Raw genomic sequence first — 15700 nt, forward strand, 5'->3', positions numbered from 1 at the left:
GGCACATTTTTTGCTGTTTTGTCTCAGAACGTTTGGTTTTGAAATTATGCGATGACTATGATGTTAAATTGCAGACTGTCAGCTTACATTTTAGGGTATTTTCATCCATATCAGGTGAACCTTTTTAGAGATTGTCCTCTATCTATCTCTATGTAGTAGCCTGATCAGTGAGCCAGATAGGGAGAAGCGATCTTTGCATTGCAGCAGCACAGTAGTTCAGTTTGTCCTTTTTTGGTCCCCGTTGCGTCAATTTCATTGGCTATTCAGACTTGAACATGATTGCGTAAGACTTTATTCAGTGGCGCTGGCCGTGGCGAATATGGAGCTAGCTAGTTAGATCCCACTAACAGCATCCTGCAAAGAAGTAAACATAAGCGTATTGTTTATTTCTAGTTTCAAAGTAACAGTAACATAGTTGGTCCTCAGACATCCCAGTACAGTAAGATACCACGTTTGCACTAACGTTAGATAGTATAGCATGCAAGCTAGCTAGCTAGCTAACTGAAATGTGTCTTGTATTTTTATTTTGCATCGGATAGGACAGGGGTGTTTATTCATTATGATAACTAACTCATTTCATTTGTGCTAATTGAGCATATGCGAAAGTGTTTGGTGAACGAGATTATCTGTGGTGTATTCATTAGTTGCAACGGAAACAGTTTACTCCAAACGAAAAACATTTTCAACGAAAACGAGAATTTATTGGACAGCTGCAGCTAGGTCCCATCACTGTTTCGTTCCGTTTGCTCTGTTTGTTATCGTTTTTGGTTCCTATAGTAAACGTTAAACGTTTTCAACAGACGAAACGTTTTGTTACGGAAACACGAATAATGAATACACCACAGGTAATCTTTTTCACCAAAGACTTCCGCATATGCACAATTAGCACAGATGAAATTGATGAGTTATCATAATATTTGCAATTAGTCTGGGTACAAGGTTATTGGATAGGTGTCACTGCCTGCCTGGTCTGGGCTATTATAGATGATTTAGATTATTCCCAAACTCACTCAGCCACTGTCAATTTAGCTACTTCTTCACTGACAAGTATAGCAAAACTGACTGCCACTTATTCCCTTGTTAATGCTTCTGTGTGCTATTTTCAGCCCACAAAAATGCCTGCATTTCGTCAAGTGGGGGAGAAGCAGCTCCCCAACCCTGTTCTGTGTATGGCATGGTCTCCAAAGAGGGATCTTATTGCCCTCGCTAACACTGCTGGCGAGGTAGGGAAAGAAACACACCCCCATATGTTTCATACCCAGATTAATGCCAGATCGCATTTTGCTTACAGTGCCTTGCGAAAGTATTCGGCCCCCTTGAACTTTGCGACCTTTTGCCACATTTCAGGCTTCAAACATAAAGATATAAAACTTTTTTGTGAAGAATCAACAACAAGTGGGACACAATCATGAAGTGGAACGACATTTATTGGATATTTCAAACTTTTTTAACAAATCAAAAACTGAAAAATTGGGCGTGCAAAATTATTCAGCCCCTTTATTTTCAGTGCAGCAAACTCTCTCCAGAAGTTCAGTGAGGATCTCTGAATGATCCAATGTTGACCTAAATGACTAATGATGATAAATACAATCCACCTGTGTGTAATCAAGTCTCCGTATAAATGCACCTGCACTGTGATAGTCTCAGAGGTCCATTAAAAGCGCAGAGAGCATCATGAAGAACAAGGAACACACCAGGCAGGTCCGAGATACTGTTGTGAAGAAGTTTAAAGCCGGATTTGGATACAAAAATATTTCCCAAGCTTTAAACATCCCAAGGAGCACTGTGCAAGCGATAATATTGAAATGGAAGGAGTATCAGACCACTGCAAATCTACCAAGACCTGGTCGTCCCTCTAAACTTTCAGCTCATACAAGGAGAAGACTGATCACAGATGCAGCCAAGAGGCCCATGATCACTCTGGATGAACTGCAGAGATCTACAGCTGAGGTGGGAGACTCTGTCCATAGGACAACAATCAGTCGTATATTGCACAAATCTGGCCTTTATGGAAGAGTGGCAAGAAGAAAGCCATTTCTTAAAGATATCCATAAAAAGTGTCGTTTAAAGTTTGCCACAAGCCACCTGGGAGACACACCAAACATGTGGAAGAAGGTGCTCTGGTCAGATGAAACCAAAATTGAACTTTTTGGCAACAATGCAAAACGTTATGTTTGGCGTAAAAGCAACACAGCTCATCACCCTGAACACACCATGCCCACTGTCAAACATGGTGGTGGCAGCATCATGGTTTGGGCCTGCTTTTCTTCAGCAGGGACAGGGAAGATGGTTAAAATTGATGGGAAGATGGATGGAGCCAAATACAGGACCATTCTGGAAGAACCTGATGGAGTCTGCAAAAGACCTGAGACTGGGACGGAGATTTGTCTTCCAACAAGACAATGATCCAAAACATAAAGCAAAATCTACAATGGAATGGTTCAAAAATAAACATATCCAGGTGTTAGAATGGCCAAGTCAAAGTCCAGACCTGAATCCAATCGAGAATCTGTGGAAAGAACTGAAAACTGCTGTTCACAAATGCTCTCCATCCATCCTCACTGAGCTCGAGCTGTTTTGCAAGGAGGAATGGGAAAAAATTTCAGTCTCTCGATGTGCAAAACTGATAGAGACATACCCCAAGCGACTTACAGCTGTAATCGCAGCAAAAGGTGGCGCTACAAAGCATTAACTTAAGGGGGCTGAATAATTTTGCACGCCCAATTTCTCAGTTTTTGATTTGTTAAAAAAGTTTGAAATATCCAATAAATGTCGTTCCACTTCATGATTGTGTCCCACTTGTTGTTGATTCTTCACAAAAAAATACAGTTTTATATCTTTATGTTTGAAGCCTGAAATGTGGCAAAAGGTCGCAAAGTTCAAGGGGGCCGAATACTTTCGCAAGGCACTGTATATTGGGAGTAATTTCATTCATCTCTGTGTCAATTGATGTTTGTGTTGTAGCTGCTACTGCATCGCCTTGCCAATTTCCAGCGTGTTTGGAGCTTGCCACCCAATGAGAATACGGGAAAGGAGATCACTGCGCTTGCTTGGAGACCTGATGGCAAAAGTAAGAGATGGCAAGAGATGGACCTGATTATCTTAAATTACTAATCACATTGGAAGTATTGCATAGTTACGTTACTTTACCACTGTTACAACAATAAACCTTTGTACACATATATACAACATATTTACTACAACACAGTGTGTCAGCCTCTGCATTTGTTTCACTGCCTATCTAATGTATGTCCTCTGTGCTGTGTTCAGTCCTGGCCTTTAGCCTTGGGGACACTAAACTGGTGGTGCTGTGTGATGCAGAGAAGGCAGAGATCCTTCACTTGTTTCCATTGGAGAACCCTGTGTCCTGCATGCACTGGATGGAGGTGCTAGAGGAGAGCAGGTCTGTAGAGGGGATGTGTGGCTACACTAGACTTCTATTTGAATGTGTGTGTGAACTGCATAGTCAAATATAAACCGCCTGTCTTTCAGCGTCCTCAACTCATTCTACACCTCTGAAGATGAGTCAAACCTTTTTCTTCCCAAGTTGCCAACTCTTCCCAAGAGGTAAACATTTCTGTATAAGGTCACTGACAACACATCAGCCATTTGACATTTATTCAAGTAAAATGCATTTAGGAAAACTCTTGGTTCTTGTGTTAAACAGTACAGCATTTTGCTTGTTTTGTGCCATCTGCCCCCCCACCCACCCTCTAAAGGAATGTTTTGTTTATTCTTAGTTACAGTACTACTTCAAAGATATTCAGGTATGTTTCTATATCTTCAGCAACAATGATTAATTTAAATGATATTTCAGACAATCTGTCTGCATTAGAATACATGTTTTTTCATAACCAACTCTCTGTCTCGTAGTGAGGAGAAGTCAGACGAGATCCTGAACCTGTTAGGAGAAGTGAGGTGTGTGCTGAAGGTTTCACATGCTTTATTACTGAACATTTTGTTAACGCACAATCTCATGTACTCATACAAATACTTCCACATCGTCAATTGTCTGCAGACTAAACATCCTGGTTCTTGGTGGAGGTTCCGGCTTTGTGGAGCTGTATGCCTATGGGATGTATAAGATTGCCACTTTACCGGGGGTAAGATTGCACTCGCACACTTATGCCTGGGTTCAGTCACCCACTCTCTGCAGTGACTATGATGTAACCAGCAGATTATTTTCGTCAGGTTCCTGGGACGTGTAGCAGCCTGTGTCTGTCCAGTGACCTGAAGTCCCTGTCTATCATCACAGAGATCAGGTCAGCTGACAATGACCCAGAGATCTGCTACATCCAGGTAATCCGTTATGCTCACATTTAAGTGAAATGAAGCATGTTTCTTACCCATCTTGACCGTCATCTTCGTTTATTTGAGGTCTTTCACTGTGTATTGTTGTCTCATCCAGCTCGACACAGGGCTGCTGTCCGACTGTCTCCCTGAGGTCACCAGGATGGCACGCAAGTTCACCCACATCTCCACTCTACTGCAGGTCAGTGGCCTCCTTTATGTAACTAATATAACTAGAAGTCTCCTCATAGTTCATATTTCCATGGTGATATTTGAGGGCATTCATCAGACCAGTCTGGCCATTGGTCTTTCTCTCTCCAACTTATTCTGTCTCTCTGTATCGTTCCTTCAGTACCTGCGTCTCTCTCTCACCTGTATGTGTGAGGCTTGGGAGGATATCCTCATGCAGATGGACCTTCGGCTCACTAAGTTTGTTCAGGTCAGTGGTCACTGTTTAGGGCCCGGTTTCCCAAAAGCATCTTAAGGCTTAGTTCATTGTTAGAATCTTTGTAGGAGCATCGTTAGAATCTTCGAGCCGTTCCCCAATACCATCGTTACTAAAGTTGCACTTGAAAAGGCTTGTTAATTAACGGCTGCCTCAGGCCACTTGTGGGAACAGCTAAGTGCGTCATTAGATTTTTTTTATTTTTGCTTTTTCTGCGTAACTTTATACAGAGAAGATCTCCACTAAATACAAAATTAAGATGTTTAGCTGTCGGTTCTGTTTATCGGCAGTAACTTTAGAATGAATGTGAACACAAATACAAAGTTGCCAATATTTTTGCAATTGTTATAAACAAGCGAAGCATATAAAGATGTTTCAAATGAAAACCGAGATGACTGAATTAAAAGACGTATAGCATAGGCCAAAGCCCTATATACAGTTGAAGTCTGATGTTTACATACACCTTAGCCAAATACATTTTAACTCAGTTTTTCACAATTTCTGACATTTAATTCTAGTAGAAATGCCCTGTCTTAGGTCAGTTAGGATCACCACTTTATTTTAAGAATGTGAAATGTCAGAATAATAGTGTAGAGTGATATATTTCAGCTTTTATTTCTTTCATCACATTCCCAGTGGGTCAGAAGTTTACATACATTCAATTAGTATTTGGTAGCATTGCCTTTAAATTGTTTAACTTGGGTCAAACGTTTTTGGTAGCCGTCCACAAGCCTCCCACAATAAGTTGGGTGAATTTTGGCCCATTCTGACAGGGCTGGTGTAACTGAGTCAGGTTTGTAGGCCTCCTTGCTCGCACACACTTGTTCAGTTCTGCCCACACATTTTCTATAGGATTGAGGTCAGGGCTTTGTGATGGCCACTCTAATACCTTGACTTTGTTGTCCATAAGCCATTTTGCCACAACTTTGGAAGTATGCTTGGGGTCATTGTCCATTTGGAAGACCCATTTGTGATCAAGCTTTAACTTCCTGACTGATGGCTTGAGATGTTGCTTCAATATATCCTCCAAATTTTCCTACCTCATGATGCCATCTATTTTGTGAAGTGCACCAGTCCTTTCTGCAGCAAAGCACCCCCACAACATGATGCTGCCACCCCCGTGCTTCACGGTTGGGATGGTGTTCTTTGGCTTGCAAGACTCCCCTTTTTCCTCCAAACGTAATGATGGTCATTATGGCCAAACGGTTCAATTTTTTGTTAAATTTCTTCAAAAGGTACGATCTTTGTCCCCATGTGCAGTTGCAAACCGTAGTCTGGCTTTTTTATTGGTGGTTTTGGAGCAGTGGTTTCTTCCTTGCTGAGTGGCCTTTCAGGTTATGTCAATATAGGACTCGTTTTACTGTGGATATAGATTATTTTGTACCGGTTTCCTCCAGCATCTTCACAATGTCCTTTGCTGTTGTTCTGGGATTGATTTGCACTTTTCGCAACAATGTACATTAATCTCTAGGAGACAGAACGCGTCTGCTTCCTGAGCGGTATGACTGCTACGTGGTCCCATGGTGTTTATACTTGCGTACTATTGTTTGTACAGATGAACGTGTTACATTCAGGCGTTTGGAAATTGCTCCCAAGGATGAAGCAGACTTGTGGAGGTTTTGGCTGATTTCTTTCAAATTATGTCGATTAGCCTATCAGAAGCTTCTAAAGCCATGACATAGTTTTCTAGAATTTTCCAAGCTGTTTAAAGGCACAGTCAACTTACTGTATGTAAACTTCTGATCCACTGGGATTGTGATACAGTGAGTTATAAGTGAAATAATCTGTCTGTAAACAATTGTTGGAAAAATTACTTGTGTCATGCACAAAGTAGATGTCCTAACCGACTTGCTAAAACTATAGTTGTTAACAAGAAATTTGTGGAGTGGTTGAAAACCGATTTTTAATGACTCCAACCTAAGTGTATGTAAACTTACGACTTCAACTGTATGTCAATGATATAGAAATACATTTCATTCAATCATTCTATTTTGCTAATTGTAGGCTACTGTCTGTCATTTTTGCCTCAATATATTTCATGATGTGTAACGTGTGCCTTGATGTGCCAAAGATTTAGTGCATTATTATTATAGGGTAAACTTTAGAATAAGCCTCCCCAATATTTGTAGCCATAGGTCATAATATCTCATAGGAGCTGAACCGTCGTCAGTATTATGGAATCATTTTAATGTTAAGGAAATATTTAAAAGGGGGAACGCTGATCCCAGAGCAGCGCTGCCTTTCTTTAGATCATATCAGTATCGACACATGCCTCAACGACGCACTTAGCGTGGTAATGCGTTTCCCGAAAGACATCTTCGGCCGTTGTAGGAAAGATGCATCATGTAAAACACTCGTAAGCCTAAGTTCTATCAGGAAACCGGGCCCCGTTCAGTCTGCCTCCAGCCCGTTTTCCAATAATGACATCACACCTAAAAGACATGATCTGAACCAATTCCTATTTTTAGGAGAAGAACACCAGCACACAAGTCCAGGATGAGTTTCTGGAGCTTCTACTATGGGGACAGTCAAGGTGAGAACCGTTACTGTGATCCAATGACCCTTGTACGCTACCACGTCCTCCACAACATGCTTTCTAATAAGTAATAGTGCATGTAGTTGTGAGCACTAATGCAAAAACATGTTCAACAGGCCTTTCATTTGAGATGTAGTACTTCAAAGTGTCCTGTAGGTGGCACTACAGGACATCATAAACCTCATCTGACATGGAAAATAATGATTTAGAGATGTTAAAAGTTTTTATTTATTTAACCGAATTCTCTATTTTTGACCAGCCCTGAACTACAGGCTCTCCTAATGAATCAGCTGACCGTCAAGGTGAGCTGAATAATAAAGTTGTTCAAAGATTGATTGTGTGTGGTCATTTTGTAGCTTTGTAAGATTGATGTAATTTGTTTGTGTTTCATAGGGGCTGAAGAAGCTGGGCCAGTCTATAGAAACCTCTTACTCCAGCATTCAGAAGCTGGTGATCAGCCACCTGCAGAGGTAGCAACTCAACTGACATGAATAATTATCTCTTCACTTATCGTGACCCATAATGCCCTTTTTCGGGACCATACAATGCAAATTTCAAGAAATTGCATCATGATTGGTATCACAATCTTTACTACCAATCCTCATCCCTTCTTTTCCTCTCCTTTCTCCAGTGGTTCAGAGGCTCTGTTGTACCACCTCAGTGAGGTGAAGGGGATGTCTCTATGGAAACAGAAGTTCCAGCCTCTAGGCCTGGACTCAGCAGCTATAGAAGGTACAGTGCTTAGATCCTGTATAAACCATGACTGTGATATCTTGAGTGATAAATACCAGATTAAAGTGGATGTAATTGTGCAATTAATTTGTCTGTGATGAGATCAGGGCTGACACGCATTAGTAATTTGCATGACTGGAACATTTGTTCAAAATGAGTTTTCTAAGCTGCTCGTGGGATTTGATCAAATTAAAGTTATGTGGATATTGATGTTTTTGTTATAGATGCCATTACAGCTGTGGGTTCATTCACTTTGAAAGCCAACGAACTTCTACAGTGAGTTTTCATGCTTATTGATATGCTATTAGATTAGTATTTTGTTCTTTTAATAACACATTATCACTCATCTTAAATGGAGTTGACTTTAACCCTGGTGTTTGTTAAACCTCTCCCCCTCATCTCATTCCTCACTGTCTTTCTCTTACTCAGAGTGATTGACAAGAGCATGAAGAACTTCAAAGCCTTTTTCCGGTGGCTGTATGTAGGTAAGACCTCACCTTTTTTGGGAGCTTGAGATATATACCACCTTTTAGCGACTGATGGAACATTTGAGTATATTTAAAATATCATTGATTATTAAATGCAAGTGTTTTAATACATATTTTCTTTCCTGCAGCTATGCTAAGAATGTCAGAGGAACACGTCCCTCCAGAACTCAATAAGGTGAGATTCAGGTTGTGAATGTGGGACAGGAAGTGTTGATCAAAGTAGTGTCATAAATGCTTCCATGTGTATTATTTTCTCATCCATTGGTATAATGCCAATCTATCCCATTGACCTCAGATGACCCAGAAGGACATTGCCTTTGTGGCGGACTTCCTGTCTGAGCACTTCAGTGAGGTAAGATATATGTTGGATAAATAGAATAGCACTTAATTACCACAGCTTTTCACAAACTAGCCAATGACATGTCCTCTCCTCTGCTCGGACAGAACGAAGAGCTGTTTGACCGGAAAGGGAAGTACTTTAATGTGGAGCGGGTCGGTCAGGTGAGGGACAAGCCTTGTCTGTCTGTGTGTATATTTTAGTATGTGTGTGTGTGATCAGTGTACAATGACACACTTTTTGTCCTTTTTTGTTGTTGCAGTACCTGAAGGATGAGGATGAGGATCTAGTGTCTCCGCCCAACACCAAGGGGAACCAATGGCTGAAGTTTCTGCAGGAGAGCACGCACTTGAAAGGTGAACTATAACCTTTATCTTAGAAGAGACCACTACAGTGCCTTGCGGAAGTATTCGGTCCCCTTGAACTTTGCGACCTTTTGCCACATTTCAGGCTTCAAACATAAAGATATAAAACTGTATTTTTTTGTGAAGAATCAACAAGTGGGACACAATCATGAAGTGGAACGACATTTATTGGATATTTCAAACTTTTTTAACAAATCAAAAACTGAAAAATTGGGCGTGCAAAATTATTCAGCCACTTTACTTTCAGTGCAGCAAACTCTCTCCAGAAGTTCAGTGAGGATCTCTGAATGATCCAATGTTGACCTAAATGACTAATGATGATAAATACAATCCACCTGTGTGTAATCAAGTCTCCGTATAAATGCACCTGCACTGTGATAGTCTCAGAGGTCCATTAAAAGCGCAGAGAGCATCATGAAGAACAAGGAACACACCAGGCAGGTCCGAGATACTGTTGTGAAGAAGTTTAAAGCCGGATTTGGATACAAAAAGATTTCCCAAGCTTTAAACATCCCAAGGAGCACTGTGCAAGCGATAATATTGAAATGGAAGGAGTATCAGACCACTGCAAATCTACCAAGACCTGGCCGTCCCTCTAAACTTTCAGCTCATACAAGGAGAAGACTGATCAGAGATGCAGCCAAGAGGCCCATGATCACTCTGGATGAACTGCAGAGATCTACAGCTGAGGTGGGAGACTCTGTCCATAGGACAACAATCAGTCGTATATTGCACAAATCTGGCCTTTATGGAAGAGTGGCAAGAAGAAAGCCATTTCTTAAAGATATCCATAAAAAGTGTTGTTTAAAGTTTGCCACAAGCCACCTGGGAGACACACCAAACATGTGGAAGAAGGTGCTCTGGTCAGATGAAACCAAAATTGAACTCTTTGGCAACAATGCAAAATGTTATGTTTGGCGTAAAAGCAACACAGCTCATCACCCTGAACACACCATCCCCACTGTCAAACATGGTGGTGGCAGCATCATGGTTTGGGCCTGCTTTTCTTCAGCAGGGACAGGGAAGATGGTTCAAATTGATGGGAAGATGGATTGAGCCAAATACAGGACCATTCTGGAAGAAAACCTGATGGAGTCTGCAAAAGACCTGAGACTGGGACGGAGATTTGTCTTCCAACAAGACAATGATCCAAAACATAAAGCAAAATCTACAATGGAATGGTTCAAAAATAAACATATCCAGGTGTTAGAATGGCCAAGTCAAAGTCCAGACCTGAATCCAATCGAGAATCTGTGGAAAGAACTGAAAACTGCTGTTCACAAATGCTCTCCATCCAACCTCACTGAGCTCGAGCTGTTTTGCAAGGAGGAATGGGAAAAAATATCAGTCACTCGATGTGCACAACTGATAGACATACCCCAAGCGACTTACAGCTGTAATCGCAGCAAAAGGTGGCGCTACAAAGTATTAACTTAAGGGGGCTGAATAATTTTGCACGCCCCAATTTTTCAGTTTTTGATTTGTTAAAAAAGGTTTGAAATATCCAATAAATGTCGTTCCACTTCATGATTGTGTCCCACTTGTTGTTGATTCTTCACAAAAAAATACAGTTTTATATCTTTATGTTTGAAGCCTGAAATGTGGCAAAAGGTCGCAAAGTTCAAGGGGGCCGAATACTTTCGCAAGGCACTGTATGCAGGAAGTGCCTAGTTAAATAAAGGTAAAATATATATATAACGTGTGTGGTTATCCATCATGTTGTAATTAGATGGCGGAGAATTGGTTTGCCATTGTATTTCTCTATTGTTGTGACTGACTGCCTTACTGAACTGACATTGTACCTAATTGATTGGTTTATCCAGAGAGCCCGCTGCTTTTCCCTTCCTACTCTCAGAAGTCCCTACACTTTGTGAAGAGGATGATGGAGGGGGTGATTGAGTTGTGTCTACAGAAACCTGCTGTAAGTCTAAAACACATACACAGTGAAACCCAATTTCATTTGCCTTTAGTACTGAAGTGTACACTACTTAATTTGGTCCCTGGCATAAGAAGTACATTGCCAAAGTTTTTCTTACAAATAAGAAAGTCATTTAGCCCACACTGCCCGTGTGAAATTTGGCTCAGAATCTGCTGAGTCATGCAGTCATAAGCCTTCTGCCAGGATTTCCAGGCAGATATAAATCTGACTAACTCTCCGCACCAGAGTTTTCATATTGCATTCTATCCCTCTCTCCCACCTCTGTCTCCAACACTTTTAGTTACCTTGTCCATCACTTCTCTATCCTCCTTCCCAACTTTTCTTTTGTTTTCCGGTGGTAATTGGATTTCACTGCAGTAACAAGCTATACATCGCCACCACAGGAGGTTGGTGGCACCTTAATTGGGGAGGACCTGCTCATGGTTATGACTGAAGCAGAATAAGTGCGATGGTACCAGTTGAAGTCGGAGGTTTACATACACCTTAGCCAAATACATTTTAACTCAGTTTTTCACAATTCCTGACATTTAATCCTAGTAAAAATTCCCTGTCTTAGGTCAGTTAGGATCACCACTTTATTTTAAGAATGTGAAATGTCAGAATAATAGTAAAGAGTGATTTATTTCAGCTTTAATTTCTTTCATCACATTCCCATTTGGTCGGAAGTTTACATACACTCAATTAGTATTTGGTAGCATTGCCTTTTAAATTGTTAACTTGGGTCAAACGTTTAGGGTAGCCTTCCACAACCTTCCCACAATAAGTTGGGTGAATTTTGGCCCATTCCTCATGACAGGGCTGGTGTAACTGAGTCAGGTTTGTAGGCCTCCTAGCTCGCACACACTTTTTCAGTTCTGCCCACAAATTTTCTATAGGATTTAGGTCAGGGCTTTGTGATGGCCACTCCAATTCCTTTACTTTGTTGTCCTTAAGCCATTTTGCCACAACTTTGGAAGTATGCTTGGGGTCATTGTCCATTTGCAAGACCCATTTGCGGCCAAGCTTTAACTTCCTGACTGATGTCTTGAGATGTTGCTTCAATATATCCACATAATTTTCCTACCTCATGATGCCATCTATTTTGTGAAGTGCACCAGTCACTCCTGCAGCAAAGCACCCCCACAACATGATGCTGACACCCCTTGCTTCACAGTTGGGATGGTGTTCTTCGGCTTGCAAGACTCCCCCCTTTTCCTCCAAACATAATGATGGTCATTATGTCAAACAGTTCTATTTTTGTTTAATCAGACCAGAGGACATTTCTCCAAAAAGTATGATCTTTGTCCCCATGTGTAGTTGCAAACCGTAGTCTGTCTTTTTTATGGCGGTTTTGGAGCAGTGGCATCTTCCTTGCTGAGCGTCCTTTCAGGTTATGTCGATATAGGACTTGTTTTACTGTGGATGTAGATACTTTTGTACCTGTTTCCTCCAGCATCTTCACAATGTCCTTTGCTGCTGTTCTGGGATTGATTTGCACTTTTCGCAACAAAGTCTTTTGATTTTCCTATGATGTCAAGCAAAGAGGCACTGAGTTTGAAGGTAGGCCTTGAAATACATCCACAGGCACACCTCCAATTGACTCAAATTATGTCAATTAGCCTATCAGAAGCTTCTAAAACTATTACATAATTTTCTGGAATTTTCCAAGCTGTTTAAAGGCTTAGTCAACTTAGTGTATGTAAACTTCTGACCCACTGGAATTGTGATACAGTGAATCATAAGTGAAATAATCTGTCTGTAAACAATTGTTGGAAAATTTACTTGTGTCATGCACAAAGTAGATGTCCGAACTGACTTGCCAAAACTATAGTTTGTTAACAAGAAATTTGTGGAGTGGTTGAAAAACGAGTTTTAATGACTTCAACAACTGTACATTAAACTCATAGTTTCCAGGTATTTTGATGCCGTTCTATTTGCTCTGTTCCGGCCATTATTATGATCCGTTCTCCCCTCAGCGCCTCCTGGGATCGCCACATACCCAAGGAACACTGTTTGCATGTTGCAGGTTCATATAAGAAACGGTTATCTTTCTAATTGAATAATTTTTCCATGACTAGACAGCAGAGTTGAGAGATTACATGAATCCAAACGAAGGCATATGAATTTGAGTCGAGTCGTGACACTAGTTGTGGTGATACTGATTTGTTCTCTGTAGGAGGTCATTGGAAAGTCTGTGAAACAGGCTGTTTGTCTGCCCCTCTACACTGTTCCAGAGAGGTAAGGACATATTCATCTACTCTTCACAATACCACAAATTATTCAATAAAATAGTTATGTTTATTTGTTTCATTTTATTGTTTGTCTTTGCAGCTCAGAAAACACTCCAAGGCTTTTTGAACTTCCATCATTGTAAGTAACAAAAAAACACACACTCTATTCATAATGTTAATGTAGATAATGTATATTCCCAATGTTGTTATTGTGTTAACATTGATGCACATTTTTTTTATTGATGACCAGGTACAATGATAAGAAGACCAATATGCACTATGGAGTGTTCTGCATGCCAGAGATTTCACCCTGCAAGCTTTATCTACTGCGGAAGTTTACTGACCCATTCAGGTACAATACAACACTGCGCCCTATTTTAATCTGGTTCAATCCAGATTTGCTTTGTTGTTTATCCCCAAATAGCCCAATGTTTATGACTGAGCATGTGCTTTTTTTGTTTGTCTGATTGTTTATCTTTTTATGTCTGTCACAGGCCTGTTCCCAATGGTCTCATGGCGATAGATCTGAGTAATGTTCTCAGTCACAGTATTGATGATGCTGCTGCGGGGGCCAGGTGAGTGCCTCTTGTCTTCCTCTCTTTCCTAGAATCCACTCAATTACCTCAACCTCTACTGTACAGGCAAATGATGGGCTCATGCATTGCATATTACTTTGCTCTTATGATGATCTGCAATGGATTCCCTGTGCGTTTCTATTAGTGATAATAATTATAGAACCATGTTTTTTTTGTTGCATGTCTGTTTCAGTTCTGACTGTGTGTACAGTTGCCAGGATGCTCGTTTCTATGATGACGAGACATTGACAGTGGTGCTGCGAGCATCAGAAGAGGAGAACAGGGGGCGTGTCCTTGCCCAGCTCCCTCTTGGCTCTGCCCTCAGCTGTGAGGAGGAGTTCAACTGGGACCCCAGTCTTAGGTGTGTGTGATTGAAACACCTGTCTCCCCAAAATCCAAACCTAGTCCTATATTCCTAAACCCAAATAGTGATCTACTCGTAACTATAACCTACAACTCACCTTAAACCCTCAATTATGATCTACCTGATTACAAGCTGCAACTCAAGACTTGCACCTCCAGTGCAAGTAAACATCAACTATAACCCTAACCTGTAATTCACCTGTTCTAAGCTAGAGATTTACTGTAGGTATTTGCTATGTGTCTACTTTAATTATCTCCACTGTAGTAGTCACCATGGGTCACCTGTGGTATCTGTCTGTATTCTCAGGTTGGACCAGCAGAGCGGCGCCATCCCTGTCAAGGGGCTGGTGCTAGAGAACCAGTGGAGAGACTTGGAGAACATGAAGGCCCAGTTTGTGGCTGTGAATGGGATCCGGAAAGTGGCATGTGTGGTAAGACAATGAAAAGGGGATTCCCTTACTAAGGTTTTATCTGGCTTCACTAAGCAGCTATGCACTTCAATGACCATGTATTGAACACCAAAACAGTTTGGTCTAACAGTGGTTGAGAAATAGTTCAGAATCTCTGTCTGATGTCCCTCTGTCTTTTCTCCCTCAGCTGAGCTCTAACCTGCGGCACGTCCGTGTGTATGAGATGGACGTGGAAGATGAGGAGGATGAAGAGCGGCCTGAGTCGCAGAACGCCAGCTCAGACCAGGACGGCCTGGAGGAGACGCCGGCCATCCGGGGGGAGGCGGAGGGAGGAGAGACGGAGGGAGGGGGACAAAGGGCTAAGGAGCAACTAGAGTCTGGGGAAGCACTGGAGCTCTCATAGCAACACCTTGGCCACGTTCAGTTGACAAATGTTCTTGAACGTTGCAGATAGAAATTCCATGAATAGAGCTGATATGATTCCTTATTCTACATGTGTAGCCTATGATTCCTTATTCTACATATGTGGCCTATGTTTCTTCTACATAGGCTATTTCTATCTGAACGTTCTAAAAAAGTTGCGTCCTGCTGAACGCGCACCTTATCTAGGCCAGAATAACAATTTAACACCCCCACCCTGTACTTTTGCAGTAATCATAATTAATGCCACCATTGCAAAACCGACGTCCCCCTCCCAGCACTTTAATCCCTGACAAAGTAAGAAATAAATGTTTTGATAAGAAAACAGACTTCTGGTTTATGTTTTCATGTGGTTGTTCCCTATGTCTGTAAGGCAAGTGTAGATAGATAATGTAACATGAATCTGATACTCACAGATAAGAGTCAATAATTCTGTTTTGATCAACCAATGCTTCAGTCATAACTGTAGTATTTTAAGATGAGCGATTAACACACATTCCTAGAATTCAGTACAGACTGCATTGGGAGGTACTACAGTCAGTCGGGGCCAAAAGTTTTTTGAAAATGACACAAATATTCATTTCCACCAA

General features: G+C 41.2%; 1 protein-coding gene across 2 annotated transcripts; it reads left to right on the plus strand.

Moving 5' to 3' along the window:
• Nucleotides 1-278: 278 nt before the first annotated feature.
• On the plus strand, nt 279-15435 carry LOC139410205 (anaphase promoting complex subunit 4). 2 transcript variants are annotated; one of them, XM_071155670.1, is made up of 29 exons: nt 279-364; nt 1107-1223; nt 2965-3070; nt 3271-3403; nt 3493-3567; nt 3741-3767; nt 3874-3918; nt 4019-4103; nt 4192-4299; nt 4409-4492; nt 4643-4729; nt 7204-7268; nt 7531-7573; nt 7665-7741; nt 7903-8003; nt 8228-8279; nt 8433-8488; nt 8620-8666; nt 8787-8843; nt 8936-8992; nt 9091-9184; nt 11017-11114; nt 13288-13349; nt 13443-13481; nt 13593-13694; nt 13837-13917; nt 14111-14278; nt 14588-14711; nt 14878-15435. In XM_071155670.1, exons 2-29 carry the CDS (start codon nt 1116-1118, stop codon nt 15091-15093), a joined length of 2397 nt encoding a protein of 798 aa, XP_071011771.1. In that variant the 5' UTR covers nt 279-364; nt 1107-1115; the 3' UTR covers nt 15094-15435. The 2 variants fall into 2 exon arrangements, with proteins under 2 accessions (XP_071011771.1, XP_071011770.1); XM_071155669.1 differs by having other exon boundaries at nt 282-439.
• The last annotated feature ends 265 nt before the right edge of the window (nt 15436-15700 follow it).

The sequence above is a fragment of the Oncorhynchus clarkii genome, chromosome 5 (genome assembly GCF_045791955.1).
Source record: "Oncorhynchus clarkii lewisi isolate Uvic-CL-2024 chromosome 5, UVic_Ocla_1.0, whole genome shotgun sequence".
NCBI lineage: Eukaryota > Metazoa > Chordata > Actinopteri > Salmoniformes > Salmonidae > Oncorhynchus > Oncorhynchus clarkii.